The sequence below is a fragment of the Halyomorpha halys genome, unplaced genomic scaffold (assembly GCF_000696795.3).
Source record: "Halyomorpha halys isolate HHAL.00 unplaced genomic scaffold, Hhal_1.1 Scaffold327.1, whole genome shotgun sequence".
In the NCBI taxonomy this organism is placed as follows: domain Eukaryota; kingdom Metazoa; phylum Arthropoda; class Insecta; order Hemiptera; family Pentatomidae; genus Halyomorpha; species Halyomorpha halys.
The window spans coordinates 519259-535948 of NW_027105022.1; the positions used below are offsets into that span (position 1 = coordinate 519259).

General features: G+C 27.9%; 1 protein-coding gene across 5 annotated transcripts in view; it reads right to left on the bottom strand.

The window, feature by feature from the left end:
* Positions 1-16478, bottom strand: part of LOC106681330 (sentrin-specific protease 6) — a 46093-nt gene extending 29615 nt beyond the window's left edge. For 2 of the 5 annotated variants that reach the window (XM_014421589.2, XM_014421586.2), the window contains exons 1-7: positions 16360-16465; positions 15486-15707; positions 10040-10140; positions 7939-8051; positions 7072-7145; positions 6682-6771; positions 5148-5265 (exon numbers count right to left, since the gene is read on the bottom strand). In XM_014421589.2, coding sequence (XP_014277075.1) covers positions 5148-5265; positions 6682-6771; positions 7072-7145; positions 7939-8051; positions 10040-10140; positions 15486-15673 — 684 coding nt within the window. In that variant the 5' untranslated portion in view covers positions 15674-15707; positions 16360-16465. Of the gene's footprint in view, positions 1-5147; positions 5266-6681; positions 6787-7071; positions 7146-7938; positions 8052-10039; positions 10141-15485; positions 15708-16042; positions 16235-16359 lie in introns of those variants that run through there. The other 3 variants (XM_014421588.2, XM_067047602.1, XM_014421590.3) reach the window with 3 other exon arrangements.
* Positions 16479-16690: the final 212 nt, after the last annotated feature.

The window sequence follows — 16690 nt, forward strand, 5'->3', positions numbered from 1 at the left end:
CTTGGCTTATATGATGTAATAATAATGACCTAATTTCAATATTGCCCTTTACAGTCGAGCAGTGATAATTGATTTTTTGAAATAAATCCATAATTGATTCAGTAGGAAAACTGTGAAAATAAATTATTCATGTTTTAGAGAAAATATGTAGTAAAAGAGAAACAAAATTTATATAGGTGCCCAAGTGTTGTTTTTTTTTTTTGTTTCATATTTAAACAGTTAAAAAAAAAATTGTTTTAGAAAAGAAAAATAGAACTAGATATATCTTAAAGCTGAATTGAAGGATTAATTAAATACCTCAAAATCAGGCCTTTTCTTACCTTGACCATGAGCAGAGGGGAAGAGACACATCAAAGTAATAATTAAATTAATATAATCAATGATTAATAACAAAATTGGTTAGTTAAAGTTTCATATCCTATCTGATGGCGATATGGTCTTTGAAGGACATTGTCCTACTCACAGACCAGTCTTCGGCTGCCCTTCTCCATCCTTCAAGAATCAACGACTAAAGGTCCTCTTATACACCCAGCAGCCAACAAGTCTAGGTTTACTTTTGCTTCTTCATTCATTTGGGTGTCCCTCCATCATCATTTTAGGTAGCTTTATCACACTCAATTCTTTGTAAATGCCCCTAAAATCTCATTCTGGCACTCTTAATAGTGTAAATAATATCTGGTGTTTCATATTAACTCCTCAATTCTTTATTTGTCTTCATCCGCCAGTGATATCTTTCTTTTGTAGGGCTTAAGATTCTTCTTTTCCACATATTTAGCGATTTTGCTTCCATACATAACGACTGGCTGCAGGACCATACGGTACATTCTTATTTTGATAACTCAGGATATATCCTGATTTCAAAATATTTTCATTAGAGACCAGTAGAATTTATCACCAACTATATTCTTTACTTATATTTCTTCCCTAATATTATTGATTTACAGTTTGATTTATCAAAAGATCTAATTAGCCTCACACATACTTAGTTGTTAATGTTTTGATAAATCAAACTGTAAATAAACCATTTTGATATCAATTATATCATTTAAAAAGAAAGTGAAACTTGGCAAAACCATGTGCCTCCAAGTTTCACTTTCTCTCCGTTCATCAAAGCATGAAAAGTCAGATTTTAAAACATGTTTTTAAGAGATATTAAATCGAACCTTACATTTATTTTGTGATAATAAGATGTTAGAGTAACTCTTTACAAACAAATACACATCTGAAAAATCCCTATTGGACCATTTTGATAGCTTGCTTTATTTTTTCACAGTGAACATTTATTTTTATTTTTGATAGCGATTATGAAAATATCATTGATAGTCATTAAAATACTCTTTAAGCCCTGAAACAAACTCATATAACAATAACTTGCCCTTCAATTAATGTCCAAAGATGAGCAAATTCAGAGGTTTCAATTTTTTGTTTGTTTATTCAAGTGCTACGTTATGTTTTTTAATAACAATTTTTTTCACTTCTTAAATATGAAAAAATACTTATGACACCTTTGTGAATTATTTTTGTCTTGTTGCTACATAAATATCTAAAACATACATAATTTAATTCAACACTTTGATTATTCACATTTGTTGCAGAATTACAAAATAATATTTTAAACAAAAAATTATTTACAATAAACAAACTAGTTAGGACACAATTTAATGAACTGAATACTCCACCGGTCCATTTTTGTCTTTTTCATAAAACTTTATTAGACAATTATTATTTTATGTATAAATTATGTTTTACTAATACATAAAAGTTTTTCTTCTTTCTTGCTGATCAATGAAACCTCCTATTACATTTTTCCAAGACTGTACTACTATCTAAACACATGGGTAATCCTATGTGTTTAGATATAATTCTATAGATTTTAAGTTGGCAATTAAAAAAATAGTTACTGTACTTGCACAGATCAGAGATGGTACCACAAGTCAAAATATGGAATCATAAAGTTTAAGAGAGAAGTTATATTTTAATCCATTCATAGAATACAGTTCTAAATTATGTTACCGAGGACCTATAGAAATAATGTGATGTTTGAAGTAAAATAACCCAAATTATTTCAATATTCAAACGGAGTAGCTATTTAAGAGTCAGATTAATAAAACATTACTTGTTATAGATAAGCAGCATTTGTTATGATACCTCAGTTTAACATTTCTATTGATCAATTTTATGAATATAAAACCTAATACATAAAGTCTTCATATTTTGGTTATTTGGAATAGAAAAAAAGATTGGTTAAACACCATTAATAAACAGCAAAACAAATAATTATTTTTTAAGAAAAACACCTTTAATCGATTTAAAAGCATTAAGAAATAAATAATATCCTTCCTTTTTAAATGCTTTAAGGTCGATTAAAAGTGTTTCGATAAAAAAAAAAAATATTACATTTTTCACTTTTTGTTGAGACACAACAGGGCTCTTTTGCAGCACATATAAAATCCTCAGCAAAGTTATGCTTTGAATTTCTCACAAGTGATGCAATGCCCCACTTTATCAAAATTTGCTGTGTAGTTCGAAAGAGCTGATAAATTTATATTTTATAAGTAATAACTAAACCCCTCTCAGGAATCATTAACAGATTAATAAGAAAAGTTAGTGCCAATTTTCGTCAAAATTGGCCGCAACAAAACATTGCGGTTATGTACTTGTAACAAATTACAACTTTATAGGATAATTGGAAGAGAGCTGAAATTTGATTACAATATTCGATTGATAGCAGTGAAATTAAATAAAAATGGTTACATTAATAAATTATACCTTTAATAAATATGCACCCATCCATATGACATCAACAATTCTGTTCTCATTACTTAAAATAATCAAGCAAGAAAGTAATTTTAGAAAGTTTAAAGGAGTTCACCACTACCTTTTAAGTATAGTTAGATTACTATAAAAGTCTCCTGAATCTGAATTTTTAAATTGGATTGTTTTGATAGATTTTGGTTGAACATTCCTTGTATATATCCAAACAAAACCACTATGCCTTGTGACATAGATATTGCTTGATGGTATAAAAGTTAAAAAATATTTAACCTAAATCAAACAAATTCTTCTGATTTAAAAATTCTGACTTGAGAGGTTTTAATAGTAAGTTGAGAGAAAAAAGTTAAGGACGTGCTAAGAATGGCTTAAATAATTAATATTAAAGGGGATTAAACAAAATGGAGAAAACCACAATTATTAAACAATTTTATTAGTAAAATGGATTTGTCATTTACCAACCTCTACATTTTACTCATTAAAATTATTGACAAGTAACCTACAAATATTCACTAAATATGCTGAACAAACCTAAATTTATTTAGGTAATACCATAAAAATATGAGATCATCCTGAAATATTCAATTTCACTACCTTCTATACGGTCTAAACAATTTTTCAAATACGAGTTAAAATTACACAATAATATTTAAATTATAAAGGCTGCAAGTGGACGGCCTTAATGCTATTTCATTGTTACAGATCAAAACAAAAAAGTGTGCATTTGGAAAAATTATTTTTCTACAAATTATCAATTTAATTTAGTGAAAGGCGTGTTCTAACATTGTTCTCGATTTATTTAAACATTTAGAATCAATGATAAAAAATAAGCATTATTTGTAACTATTTTTAAAAATTCTTTCCATTAAATTGATGGAACATAATGAAATTTAATTTAAATAATTGACTAATCGCAATAGTAAATCTTAAAATCTATTCTGTAGCTACAGAGATTACAAATGGAACTTGCTACAATTTATTCTACTAACATCATACTAACACCTACCAAAAATATTTGTCTTATCATCTATAGTTTTTGTTACATCATTTTTTTTTTTATTTCTTCCACTGGCACTAAATGATATAATGCTTCAAAAATGGTGTCTTTACAGTACGGAATTTATTTTTTCTCAAAAAAATCAAAACATCATCATGAAATGTTTCAGTAATTTTATGCTATGCTAAAAAGTAGTTAAAATGCTATTATAACCAATGTCAATTTTCAAAAAAATATATAATTTTTGAAAGAGTTATTTTGTATTACAAAAAGCATATCTAGATTATCAAAGATGATATATAGAATGCTTAAAATTGTTTTAAAATGCCCCAATATATAGGATAACTACCAGACAAATAAAAAATGTAGATGTACTTTTAACATGTTTAATTATGACGAACAATCGAAGAATATCTCTTAAAATTAAAAAAAAAAAAAATGATTTCATTATACAAAATATCTTTGCTTATTCTGTGATACCACTTAAGTCTGAAAAAAAAAATCAAGAATATGATTTTTAATAAATTAAAAAAATGAATAAATAAATCTCCAAATCTTTCTTTTTTCAACTTTTGTTTTGTAGAACCCCTAACATATATATATTTATGCTGAGATATGAAAATTCTTCAGGATATGAAATATTTCAGAATGTTTGTGTGTTATCCTAAAAAAGTAATGAAAAACACCCTTTTTAACATATCTCAATCCCCTAAAAATATTTAATCTCTGAACTCTAGATTTTATGGTTTTTGTAATACAAAATAAAACAGCCCTTTCATAAATTTCTTAAAAATTATAATTATTTTTATTTTTTTAGGAGATTGAAATAATTTTAAAAAAGAGCATTTTTCACTACTCTTTGGTGTAACACACAAACTTCCTAAAATATTTCCTGACATCTTGAACAGTTTTTGAGAAAATAAATTTAAAAGGTGCGATTTCTAAGACTTCACATTGTGCCCTTTAAAAAATAAATCAACTTAACAAATACTATTAGGGCAAACTTATTAGGAGGTGTTAACAGGATGGTAATTAAACAAATTGTTAAGTTCCATTTAAAAGGAGTGAAGGTAATATTAATTTCTTATTGGCTGATTAATCTGGAATAACCTTTTAGACATATTTACTTTATTTTATTCCTATACTAATTCCAGAAAATATACAATTTATAGAGTTTGTGAATATTTCACTCCCACCAGTCATGAATTACCAGAAGTTCACAATATTTCAGAACAGAGAGTAATAAAGAAAAGGGTACCATACCATTACACAAAAACATACAGTTAATTAAAACCGACTGCCATGTCTGTTTGTTGGCCCTCTTACTAGTAATATTTTTTTAAAACAATTAGATCCATGACATAAAACAGAATCTTACCTTTGAAACATTCTGTGATACTATTGTTGAATTCAATTGAACCAAAGGTTTAGGAAACGTTAAGGTTTTTTTTTGTTCTCCTCTAACATTATATAGCATCAAATGTGTTGTACGAGTTCTAGAAAAACAGAGACAAATAATAAGATTTTATCTTACCACAAATAACTATGCAAGACATAAAATAATTATTAATAAAATAAGTAATTTTAAACTTTAATAATTGATGAAATTTACCATAAAACCTCAATTATCAGGCATTTCTTTAACTATTCCAGTGATTAAATTCTCAATAATCTTTGCCTACCAACCATTACTACCTTAGTTAATTGAAATTTTAAAGTACTTGTCAAAAATCCAAAATTTCAAAATTGATGAAATCCACACTCCCCCCCTTTAAAAACTAAAAAAAATAACAATTATAATTATAAAAATTACATACATAATAAAAAGTTCAAACAAAAAAAACCCTGTAAGTCAAGTCACCATAGCCTCTACAACACAGTGGAAAGGTATAAAAGATAAGGTATGAACTATTTTCTTTGGTATTAGTAGCTCTCAGACGATCTCTTGTTGCTTAATTTCCACTACTACTAATAGCAAGAAGAATGATAATATAACAATATACCATATATTATACTATATACTAAAATATACCATTTTTGAGACAATGCAAAAAGTGCAACCTGCACCACGTGACACCCTTATATGCCCTATAATGTATGGGACATGATTTTTTTTTAACTTCCCCAGCTGTCCAATACTGAAAATTATTACATTGGCTGTTAGTCGGTCAGCATCCACATAAGTGAAGATTTTATATTTATTTTCAATTATTATACCTAACTTTCAATGTACAGATTTCGCATTGGCTCACCACTAGTTAACACAATGACAACCAAAGCAAGATAACTCGCTGTACTTTGAGTTCTTGCTTAGGATGCCCAATACTAGTAAATGCGTTAGTTTTTAACTTGCCATATTTCACAATAAATATGAATTTCATCATAGGTGCACAAATATGGTAATTAAAAAGCTGAGATAACTCATGGTATGCATCCTAGGTAAGATACACATAAGATACTTTGTTGTGGGCAGTCAACATTTTAAATATTATTTACATTGCTTTTAGCATTGTTATTAAGTACTTAAAGATATAAACTTGTTCTAAAAATAAGCTCGTAAAACAATGTATATCACACAGCAATGAAAACTAGGTATAGTAAACAGCAGAGATCGATTATCTTAAGTCTAATCAGGGAAGTCTCAGAGACTTAAAAATATGAAAATAAGTCATTCTATACTAATTTTCAAATTTTATTATACAATTTAGCCAGAGGTTTACAACAATTCCAATGAATTGTGAGCCTACTTGATAGAGGTTATTGAACTAGAAGTAATTAAAATTAAACAACCAGCAATGGCTGCGTAAAATGCATGATGTATATTTACACAATTATTTAAGTGTGCATAAGTGATCAGAGACTCGAGACTTATGCATGCAAACACATGAGTAATCTTATATGCACTAGCTTACGTTTCATCTGGTGGGACAGTGATGACAGATTGAGGTTCAACCTGAATGATCTGAATCTGATGATTCTCAGAAATATCCATTCCATTTTCCCTAAAAAATTACATACTTCAGCAAAATTTAACTACTGTCAATATTTACTGAAAATAAAAAAATATATATGTATAAATATATTGTGCTACTGTTTAATTAGTAAATGCAAGAAAAATAAACTGTATCGTGAGGATTAAACCGGATTTGAAATTGAATTTTATTAAATGGTAAAACTGTCAGAAATAAATACAATATGTTGGCAATTCATGATAAAAGGCATTAAGAAACTGAATATATTTGAGGGATTGTTTTAACCCCAGACATTCGATGTTTTAAATAACAATTAATAAGTTTTCTTACCTCGGTACTAAAGTTTCACTACCATCCTCAGTCACGATACTAAGAATTGACGGCTCTCCTCCCTTATTAACATTCTGAAAATTAAAAAAAAAACTTAAAACTTTTCCCAATATGAAAATAACACGCAGCATTTATCAATGTAACAATGATTTGACCAGAATATAGAGAACAAAAAAATTAAACTGTACAAATAAATAAACAATGAAGATATACATTGGCTAAAGCATGTACTTAATATCATCCCTCTAGTACAGAGCAGTTAGGAAAATGGAACGAGCAACATTAAATACACTGAGAATAAGACAAGAATGTATAGTTCAATGAAATTCCTGAATTGTCAGTAAATAGACTAGCGTTCTAACAAACGGAACTAGATTTGAAAATGGACTAAGTAGTGTGATCAAAATGTCATCTAATTTATTAATAAAGGATGGATGAAGTTTTGAGGATTTATGATATTTATTTTTTCAAATAAATTATTGTCAAGAAGTGGTTTACAAAAACAAAAAAAACGTATACATTAGGCATTGGAAACAGTAAAAATAAAATCAGTAAAAAAATGTTCACCATGATGAATTCCTAAGATGTTGCAAGAAAACATTGCAGAATCTTTAAATTCATTTTTTTTTTTTTAAATATTAATGAGAATGCAAACATATTAATTAGTTTGATTATTATTATATATTGAATAATTATTTGACCTTTTAAGTTAAATATTATAATCGTATGATGAGGCAACTAAACTATTAGGCAAGTACAATTTCAAACTAAATTGAACTTTAGTTTTTTATCATAATAAGTAGGTTAATAATTCGAATAACTTATAAAATATAATATGACATGCTGATGTAATATAATATTTTTTACCTCATTCATTGCGTTTATTCCACCACTACTTAAAATAATATTTCTATTGGTAAAAGAAAGGGGAGTGTTAAAATGTAACTGAGTAATATTAGTAGTGTTCACAACTGGTCCACCTGAAAAATTAGTCAAGAGTGAATACATATATATTTGTTTATAAGTACATCACAAATCATTGATATCATTCATTCACAATTATCTGTTAAATGCTGAAGTGTAGTAGGTCAAAATTTGAGTTTTGAAACTTTTCAAACTCTTGAAGAAAATTTCTATAAAAGTTTTGGTAAGCAAAAGCAGCTTACTTTTTATGACTAGTTTCATTAAAGGAAGTACGATGCCATTCCTAACCAAAAGCTTTGTATTTAATGTGTTGGGTACTCAAAACCCCAGTTTTGTCTTACACACTTTTTCATTCAGCGGCTCAAATATACATCAATATAATAAATTTTATAGGTATTTTAATAACTTTTGTAATCTCTAAATAATTAAAGAGAATTTCAGACCAGTCGCAAATGTTTATGATGTAGATTTTTAGTCGTTGATTCAGATTTTATACCATGTAACGAAAAAGATTAAGGCACAGCATATAATATAAAGACTTAATAGTCTTATAAACACAAATCTGGATTTAGAGAAGTAAAAGGTCTTTTTACTTAATTTTTGTATGTTTCCTATAAACTAGCTTCACATTCCTTATTTAAAACAAGGAGGTTACAATATAAACAATTAAGTTGTTCTTTTAAAAAGTATTATTACTTTAGTCTTTTAAAATCCATTCTATGTATCCAACTTCTAAACAAAGAGATTTTCAATTTGACATGTTAATCTAAAACATGCCAACTTTTGGAACAAGCTTATTTCAATTGTGGTTAATTATAAGTGGTAGGAGTTGTTTCCCTTCTGGTCCCATTTAAATTTCAGAAGAGAAAGGTAAATTGAACTAGAAGAAAATAATTAAAAATAAATTAATAAATGTAATGAATCATATGAGCATCCTTATGTTTAACATTGTATTGTTTATTCATTCTATCGTGAGAAGCATTAGTCCCAGTTGGATATGAAGCTCACATTTTTCACTTGTGTTATTTAAACTCTTGTATTTACTCCAAGTGAATCACTTTTCTTTAGTCATGCTTTTTCTTGTATGTATTGGACTAAGTTTTGATGTAAAGAAAATATTTGTATTAAGTTTTTACATGACCTTTTTTCTTACCTTGGGAGCAGCAAATAAATCAAAGATCCCTCCAAATTGCATTTTGTTAGCATACTTGGAGTTAAAATGAACTATGTTATTTACACTTCAACAAAATGACACATACTTAAGACTAAAGCTTAGCGATGATGCTTTCACATAAAGATTGTTAAAATGTGCGATTTAATCTTCTTTTATTTTTCAATACTTCTTTTCTAATAAATTCTTTAGAACTTACTTATATTCTAAAATACATATCATCACACATTGTTTTAAGCTTATATCAGGATTTGTGACTCTTATTTTTAAGTTTAACTTTTAAAACATCTTAATTTCCTTCTTCTTTTTTTATTTTTTTATATAATGTTCAAGAGTAAAAATAATTATTTAATAAAAACAAATTGCATAGATTATAGCATTTTTGTGAGGACAGAAAATTTTTTCAACTTATTCAAATAATTAATGAAAGGATAAAGTAGTTTTGAAATTCCATTATTAATTACTTAGTGTTCATTAATAATAATGAAAAATATTTTTAAAAAACCCTGAACAGATGTTTTACTTCTACAGCATAGAATAATAAAATAGTAACTAACTTTTAAATATGTATGCACACCATCTATGGTAACATACAAATGAATAAAACAAAAATTAGGAAAAGTGATAATACACCAGATGAAATAAATAAATATTCTTACTCTCAAGAAAAACAGGTACTTCAGTAATCTATAAAAAGTGTATTTCTCATTCAATGATTCATTTCAAAAATAATATAATACTTATTTATAAGAAGTTGATCAGGTGTGCAGTCAAAAAATTGCTGACCGCACCCCCGACCATCTTCTCATATTAATCTATGATCAACTATTTACACTTTATTACTAATACTTAGTTAATAGCAATCAAACTTACCAGGATGTAATTTCACTGGAATAACATTGTTAGTAATTACTATTGCTTGTTCACATACTCCACCCACACCTTGTATGTAGACAGTCTCATATCCACAATACCTATGATAAAATAAAATAATTTTAAAATCTAAATTAAAAATGAAACACAGACATAGAGTTACAAGTAGGGGCAGTATAGGACTTCAATGGGAGTATTGGCTCCACGAAAGGGAAAAACCCCCAATGAATTATACAAATATATATAAAAAAAAATTCAGGCGATGAACAAGACATGAGAACAAAATGGGAAAAAAAACACTGTTGTGGGTCCCTTCACACATATGGAAAAAAGGAAATAAACAAACCGATGAAGGAACAAATAAATGCAGTCAAAAATTTTAAGAAACCTTGTATAAGGTCCATATTTTTAAATGGGTAGTTGGAGAAGATTAAAAGTAAGTAAGAGGAACGTTTACCACTTAACAACCTTCAATTAATCAAAGACCACAGTCTTGCTTGCTCACCTCCAAAAACAACCAATAAGTGATGCTCCATAAAGCAGGTTAAGAATTTGACACCAAACTAACCCATCTCCACCCACTTTCAGGGTTCCATTAACTAACACGCTAAGCCTGTGACATACCTCTAAATGTTTAACCATCTTCGATTCATTTCAGTAAAAAAACATGAAAAACAGATTGTAACAAACAATAACTGTACAAACATGATGCACAATGATAAAACTGACCATACCACAGTAACACAGGACTGAATACAATATATAATGTTGCTAAGGGCCACAGCATTTAGAGGAAGGCACCAACCCAAGTACTATATCAAGTTTATTTTTTTATAGATATCTCTAATATATTTAAGGAGATATGCAATAACATCCCTTTGCTTATAAAAAATAGTAGTATAAGATAGGGTTATTTCGGTGGTTGAGTTAATTTTTTTAAAATTTTAATGTTTCTAGTTTTTAAAATTATGAAGGATGTGCATCCTTATTCATTGTAGGATTTGATGTTACGCTAGAACAACCAATTGTAACCCATTGGGTCATTTTAATGTTTATACTACCAATTCTATATTTGTAACCTCCTGTGCCATGTTTATATAGATAACAAAGAATTGTCAATTAGTTATAAAAGAATCACAAGATCTCAGTGAATAATTTAACTGGAAAATCGGTTGAGCTGTTTGCTTGAAAATTGTTACAAATCTATTAATGAGGAGGTTATGTGATAACCCTAAACACATTAACCTGTTGGCTTTGCCAGATCTAGGTAAAATTATTGTTCAATCTCATTTTTTGCAGAGATGTTAAAAATAGTTTATTAATAAGCAGCAATAAAGTTTATCAAACTCCAACTTTGAGCATATCACTCAAATGGATAATGCCGAGACATTCTAGTTAAGGAACCCCATAGAAATAGACAAGTTGAACAGGCAAAAGTTAGATTAAAGGACTGTATCGACGGATGCACGGCTCCTGCTTAGGGTTCAGACCCTATTTGTGTTCTTTGGATAAACTAGTAGTGAACATAAAACTTGAGAATCAGTTATGAACTTAGAAATGAGGCGTGTATTGTTCCTTTAGAGTGCCTACACTTTGCCTTCCACAAAAATAAGGAAAACCTCCTCCACTAGCTCCTATTATTATTATTATGGTTACTACTGGACTGATTTTGGTTTCAATAACTCAGGGTCATAGAAAGTTCATTTCTAACCATAGTGTATTTTTTCACACCATGGAACCTATACCTTCGGATGTTCTACCAATAGAAGTAAAGAAAATATTAACTGCTGCCATGAACAGAAGTAGATATGGGCACAAGTATAAAATGAGAATAATGAAAAACCTTTGTATAAAATTGAATCATTTGATTTAATTAAATGTTTGAGATTACTGTAAAAGGATAGCATAATTGTTGTATTGTATCATACATATTTTTTTAGAAATAACAATTTAGGCATGTATTACAATTTTAAGTTAATAATTATTTATAATTTAGATGTTTTATGATTTTGAAATATGAAATCATATTTTAATTTAACGATAGGGAATTGATTAAGGTCCCAGAGCTTAGATAAATACAAAGTCTAACAGAATGTGTACACAGTAACTACAAATGCTTATAACACTAAAGTATTCATAAATACAAAAAAACTAAAGTTTATTAAAAATAAAAAAGTTCATGATGTTTTATTTTGAACATAAAATTGTAACCTATTAGTGAAATTACTATAAGTGAAATTAGAACCTATTAGTTTAAAAAGACATTCATTTGTTAATGATACAGATGGCAACATTTACCACCACCTAAGACTCAGAAAGGAGCGAAGTAAGATAGTCTTCATCGTACTTTTGATCAGACCACACCTACGTTTAGTGTTCTAATATGCTACGTCAGTAATATTGGAATGCCATCTAGTAAACATTTTTATAAATGTTGTAAGTTCAAAGTAGCGTGTTTTCTTCATTAAATGAAATGAACTAGTTTATTATAAAGAAACAATAATAATAAGCATAGTTGTTGTAAATAGTACAATTGATGAAGTGACATTAAATAAAATAAGTTTCCAGTTTAAAGCGAAAGTGATTTCTTAGAAGTGATTCTATTTAGGAGCCATAGAGGAATACGTTATAGTCAAGTATTATCATTATTTTATTTATATTGTATTATGCCATTGTTTAGATTTAGGTTTTTATATTTATTTGGAGTTATTCCTTATGATAAGAAATTATTTTTCTTATTAAAAAATAATATATTATCTTTTACCATGGATTATTTTATCAATCTATGAAAAACAAAGTAAATTTTGGAAAATAGTAAATATAATTTACATTTAAAATTAATTTTAATGTAGGCATATGAGAAAAGTTTCATGTAATTAATTCGAAAATTGATTCATTTAGGTTCAATTTGATTTATTCAAAGTGGTCTAATACAAATTAATTCACATATATGTATATATAGTTGACCGTAAAGATTTAAATATAAGTAGATGGTCAAGGTTGCAGTCAAAAAAAGAACAAATAGTTTTAAACTATTATAAGTCTAAAACTATTTGTACTATTAAAAGTTTAAAACTATTTGTTCTTTTTTTTACCACAACCCTGACCATCTACTTATATTCAAATTAATTCACTTTTTTTCAAGTCACTTGACTCGATATAGATTCAATTTAATTAATATTAAACATCAGCCAGAATAGCACAGTAACAAAAAAAATGGCAACAACCTTTTATAGAATTAATACAATATATTAACAAAAAATATTTATTTAGAGAAAAATACTATAACAGTGTATTTGTTTAGTTAATGTTCTGCGCAAAAATTTAACTAATCCTAGACCTAATACATACTGATACGTGATTATTTAAAAATATATTTTATGTTTTAAAATTAAACAAAGCCTTATAGTAATCAGTGTGCAAGCCCCAAATCTCTTAAACTCAAGTTACATTGATTTAAAACAAAAAGCAACTGAACATTCTCTGATTTTGTTATCTATCACAAAATGTACCCCTCTTTATTTCTTTCAATTAGAAAATATGGTCACCGAACATTTACATCATGTAGTATAAGATGCATAACATTAATAAGTAGTGCTCCTTTGATTATAACCAAAGGTAAGGTATTCAAAATTTTAGGAATCCAGAAAATCTGCGAATCCAGTAAAAAGTTATAAAATCAACTAATAACTTAATTACGAGTTAAAAGTACTTGAAAGTAAGTTGTTTAAGTTAATTGAAATTTTCATGAAAAAAATAAGACACAACTATGGTTAATCTTTTTCTTTACTTTTTTGGCTTAATGCACAACAGCCTTTGAGGCCTATTGCACGCCACCATTGGGGGGTGTTTAAAACTTAAGATTACAATAAATTCAATGAATCTTATTCACCTCAGTGGATTGATGAGTTTACACAGTGCAAACAGTGCCAATCTTAAGCCTGTAAATCTTTCATGCCAACAAATGGGATACAAATTTTCATTCTCATTGAGGCAGAATCTACTCATTGGTGAACCTATGAGGCAGAATCTACTCATTGGTGAACCTATCAATTTGAGGCTGAACTTGTGTTTATTGAGTTTACACTAACTATTATTAATCTCTGATAGAATGACCCAGTCCAATTGAAGCAACACTTTGATATAGTTTTTGCAGCGTATTTTCAGAAACAGAGTGTAGTTGTATTTTATTTTTCCAATATTGTTTAATTTTAGTTTCCAAAAAACACCTTTACTCTTGTTTACAGTAAGCATACACTAGAAATATTTGAAACAAGAATTTGGTTAATTGAATTAATAATCACAAAATGAAAAATGGTACTTCAAAGAGTTAATATTTTTAATTTTTCCCACTTCATTTTGATTTAGCAGATATTAGCATTACATTAATTATCTCAAAATATCTTTATGATAATGGAAGGTTCTAGACGATAAAAACTAAAGTGAAACAGGAATACCAACTACAATTAAGAGAAAATCTGTTATGAATGCAGAATGCCAAAATAAATCTATCCAGAGCAAAAATACATAATCGAGAATAAACAAAAAATCGAACCTAGTCCAGTTTCAATCTAATATTTAGTAAATTTCTCAATAAAATGTCTTTATCTTAGAAGTTTTGATAATTGCTCGGAATACATACAACTAACCCAGACTATTCCATAATTTTTAGGTTTCTCTTTTCTAGTTATTTGATAATTTTCTAGCCAACTAACAAAATCTCCACAAGATGTTATCACTCATAAATTGCTTTCACAAAACATTAGGCTTGAATTAATTATCAGACATGTAATTTATTATGAAATACCATATCCATTCGTTAACTCCGAATTAACTGGTCACTGCTGCTGTCTGAGTGCAACAGGTAGAAGACAAAATTTAACCTTTTATAATATTAAATAATAATTTATAAAGATCATAATCTAATTATTTTAATTATTAAAACTTGACATTAGAAAGATGATGTTAGTAAAGTGTTAGCAAGACAACATATTATACCAATAAGGAACACGCATCAATTACTGGAATAACCAAATAGGGAGTATTACAGGCCAAAAGTAGGTACTCAAAAAGAAATGAAGTACCTTGTTTTCTTAGGATGACATTATTCTATGTTTGAATAATGTTGTATTAGTTAAAAATAAGTTGAACATGCACATAATATGGATAAATTGAATAGTGGTATAATGGTTCATAAAGTAAGATAATAACAGTGAATTAAGAGCTAGCAAGGAGAATACCTTAAAACATAACACAAAACGAAACTGAGATAAAACAAAAACTGTTTAAAGAAATAAATATCACATTCTTATGATATTAAACAACTTAAACAGTAGATAGAAAGAAACTATCTACAATGCAGTAACAAATGTTTTTTTTTAAATAAAAAAAAGCACAGAACCATGAAAAAAAAAAAAAACGAAGCAGAAGATTGATAAACACTTACTGCTCGCCACGAAGCATTAAACCATCTTCCCCATTGGAATTTGAAATTGTCTCAGCAGGTATATAATCAAAATTTACATCTGATAAATCATAACATGAATAACCACAATACTGAGAAATAATATTAAGCTGTTGTTCAGTTAAGAGCGTTGGCCGTCCATTAAGTATTATTCTGAACAATTTTTCCATACTTCATCTATTCAATAAAGGTATCCATTATTATCTGAAAATGTTAACAAGGTATAGTTATAGAGTTGAAACACTTACTCAATAGTAAAACTATTCCCAATAGTACTCATAGAAAGAAAAAGTTGTATAATAAAACACAGTTCTCTGTCTAATGATATATTGTAATGCTGAATGCCAACAGGTCACTATCTTTAAGTAAATAATGAATAAAAGTTAAGCAGGTACAAAAAAAAACAACTAAAAACCTACAAATAAATAAAACACCAAAACAGCTATGAATCACAACTGGTAAACACTCAACAACATACTTAAGACATAAACTAAAATTTAAGGCGTAAAACAAATGCATCACAATTACATAAAACATACCAAAATATGGCTCATAGGGATGAAAAGGCATGTAGATCACGAAAATGTCTATATGTAGAGTTCAGAGACATACATCTAACAGTAACTAAAAAAAGCTACAGGTATCCTAGATGTAATTAATATAACCACAGAAAACCATTATGTTTTAGTAACAGCACGAGAATACAACTCAACACCGATAGTACACACCGCTATGAGTAACATGTCAGATCAACACGCGTTCTAGAAAAATAGATACCTCATTCACAAGCAGAAATAACTAAATCTGAAACTGGTACTCTTAACACAGAATAGTATTATATAAAAATCATTTTTACCTTAGAAACAAGAACTTTAATCCAAGGAAAAAACACTTGCTAAAAACAAGGGAGCCATAGTATGCATTTAAAGCACAGATGCCAACCTAACACGGCAATTTTTATCAAAAGCTAAATAGTTATATATGTATTTTCATAAGATTGCCATAATTATTTATAATGAAGATCAACAGAGGTATCTTCAACTTTTATATTAACAATATAATATAATTACAAAAATATTTCATTATAACATCTTATCATTTAATGTTCCTAGCTTTGTTTACAACAAATAACTTCCATCGGGAATGATTTCGGGTAGTCTCATGTACTAATAATATATTTTTCATTT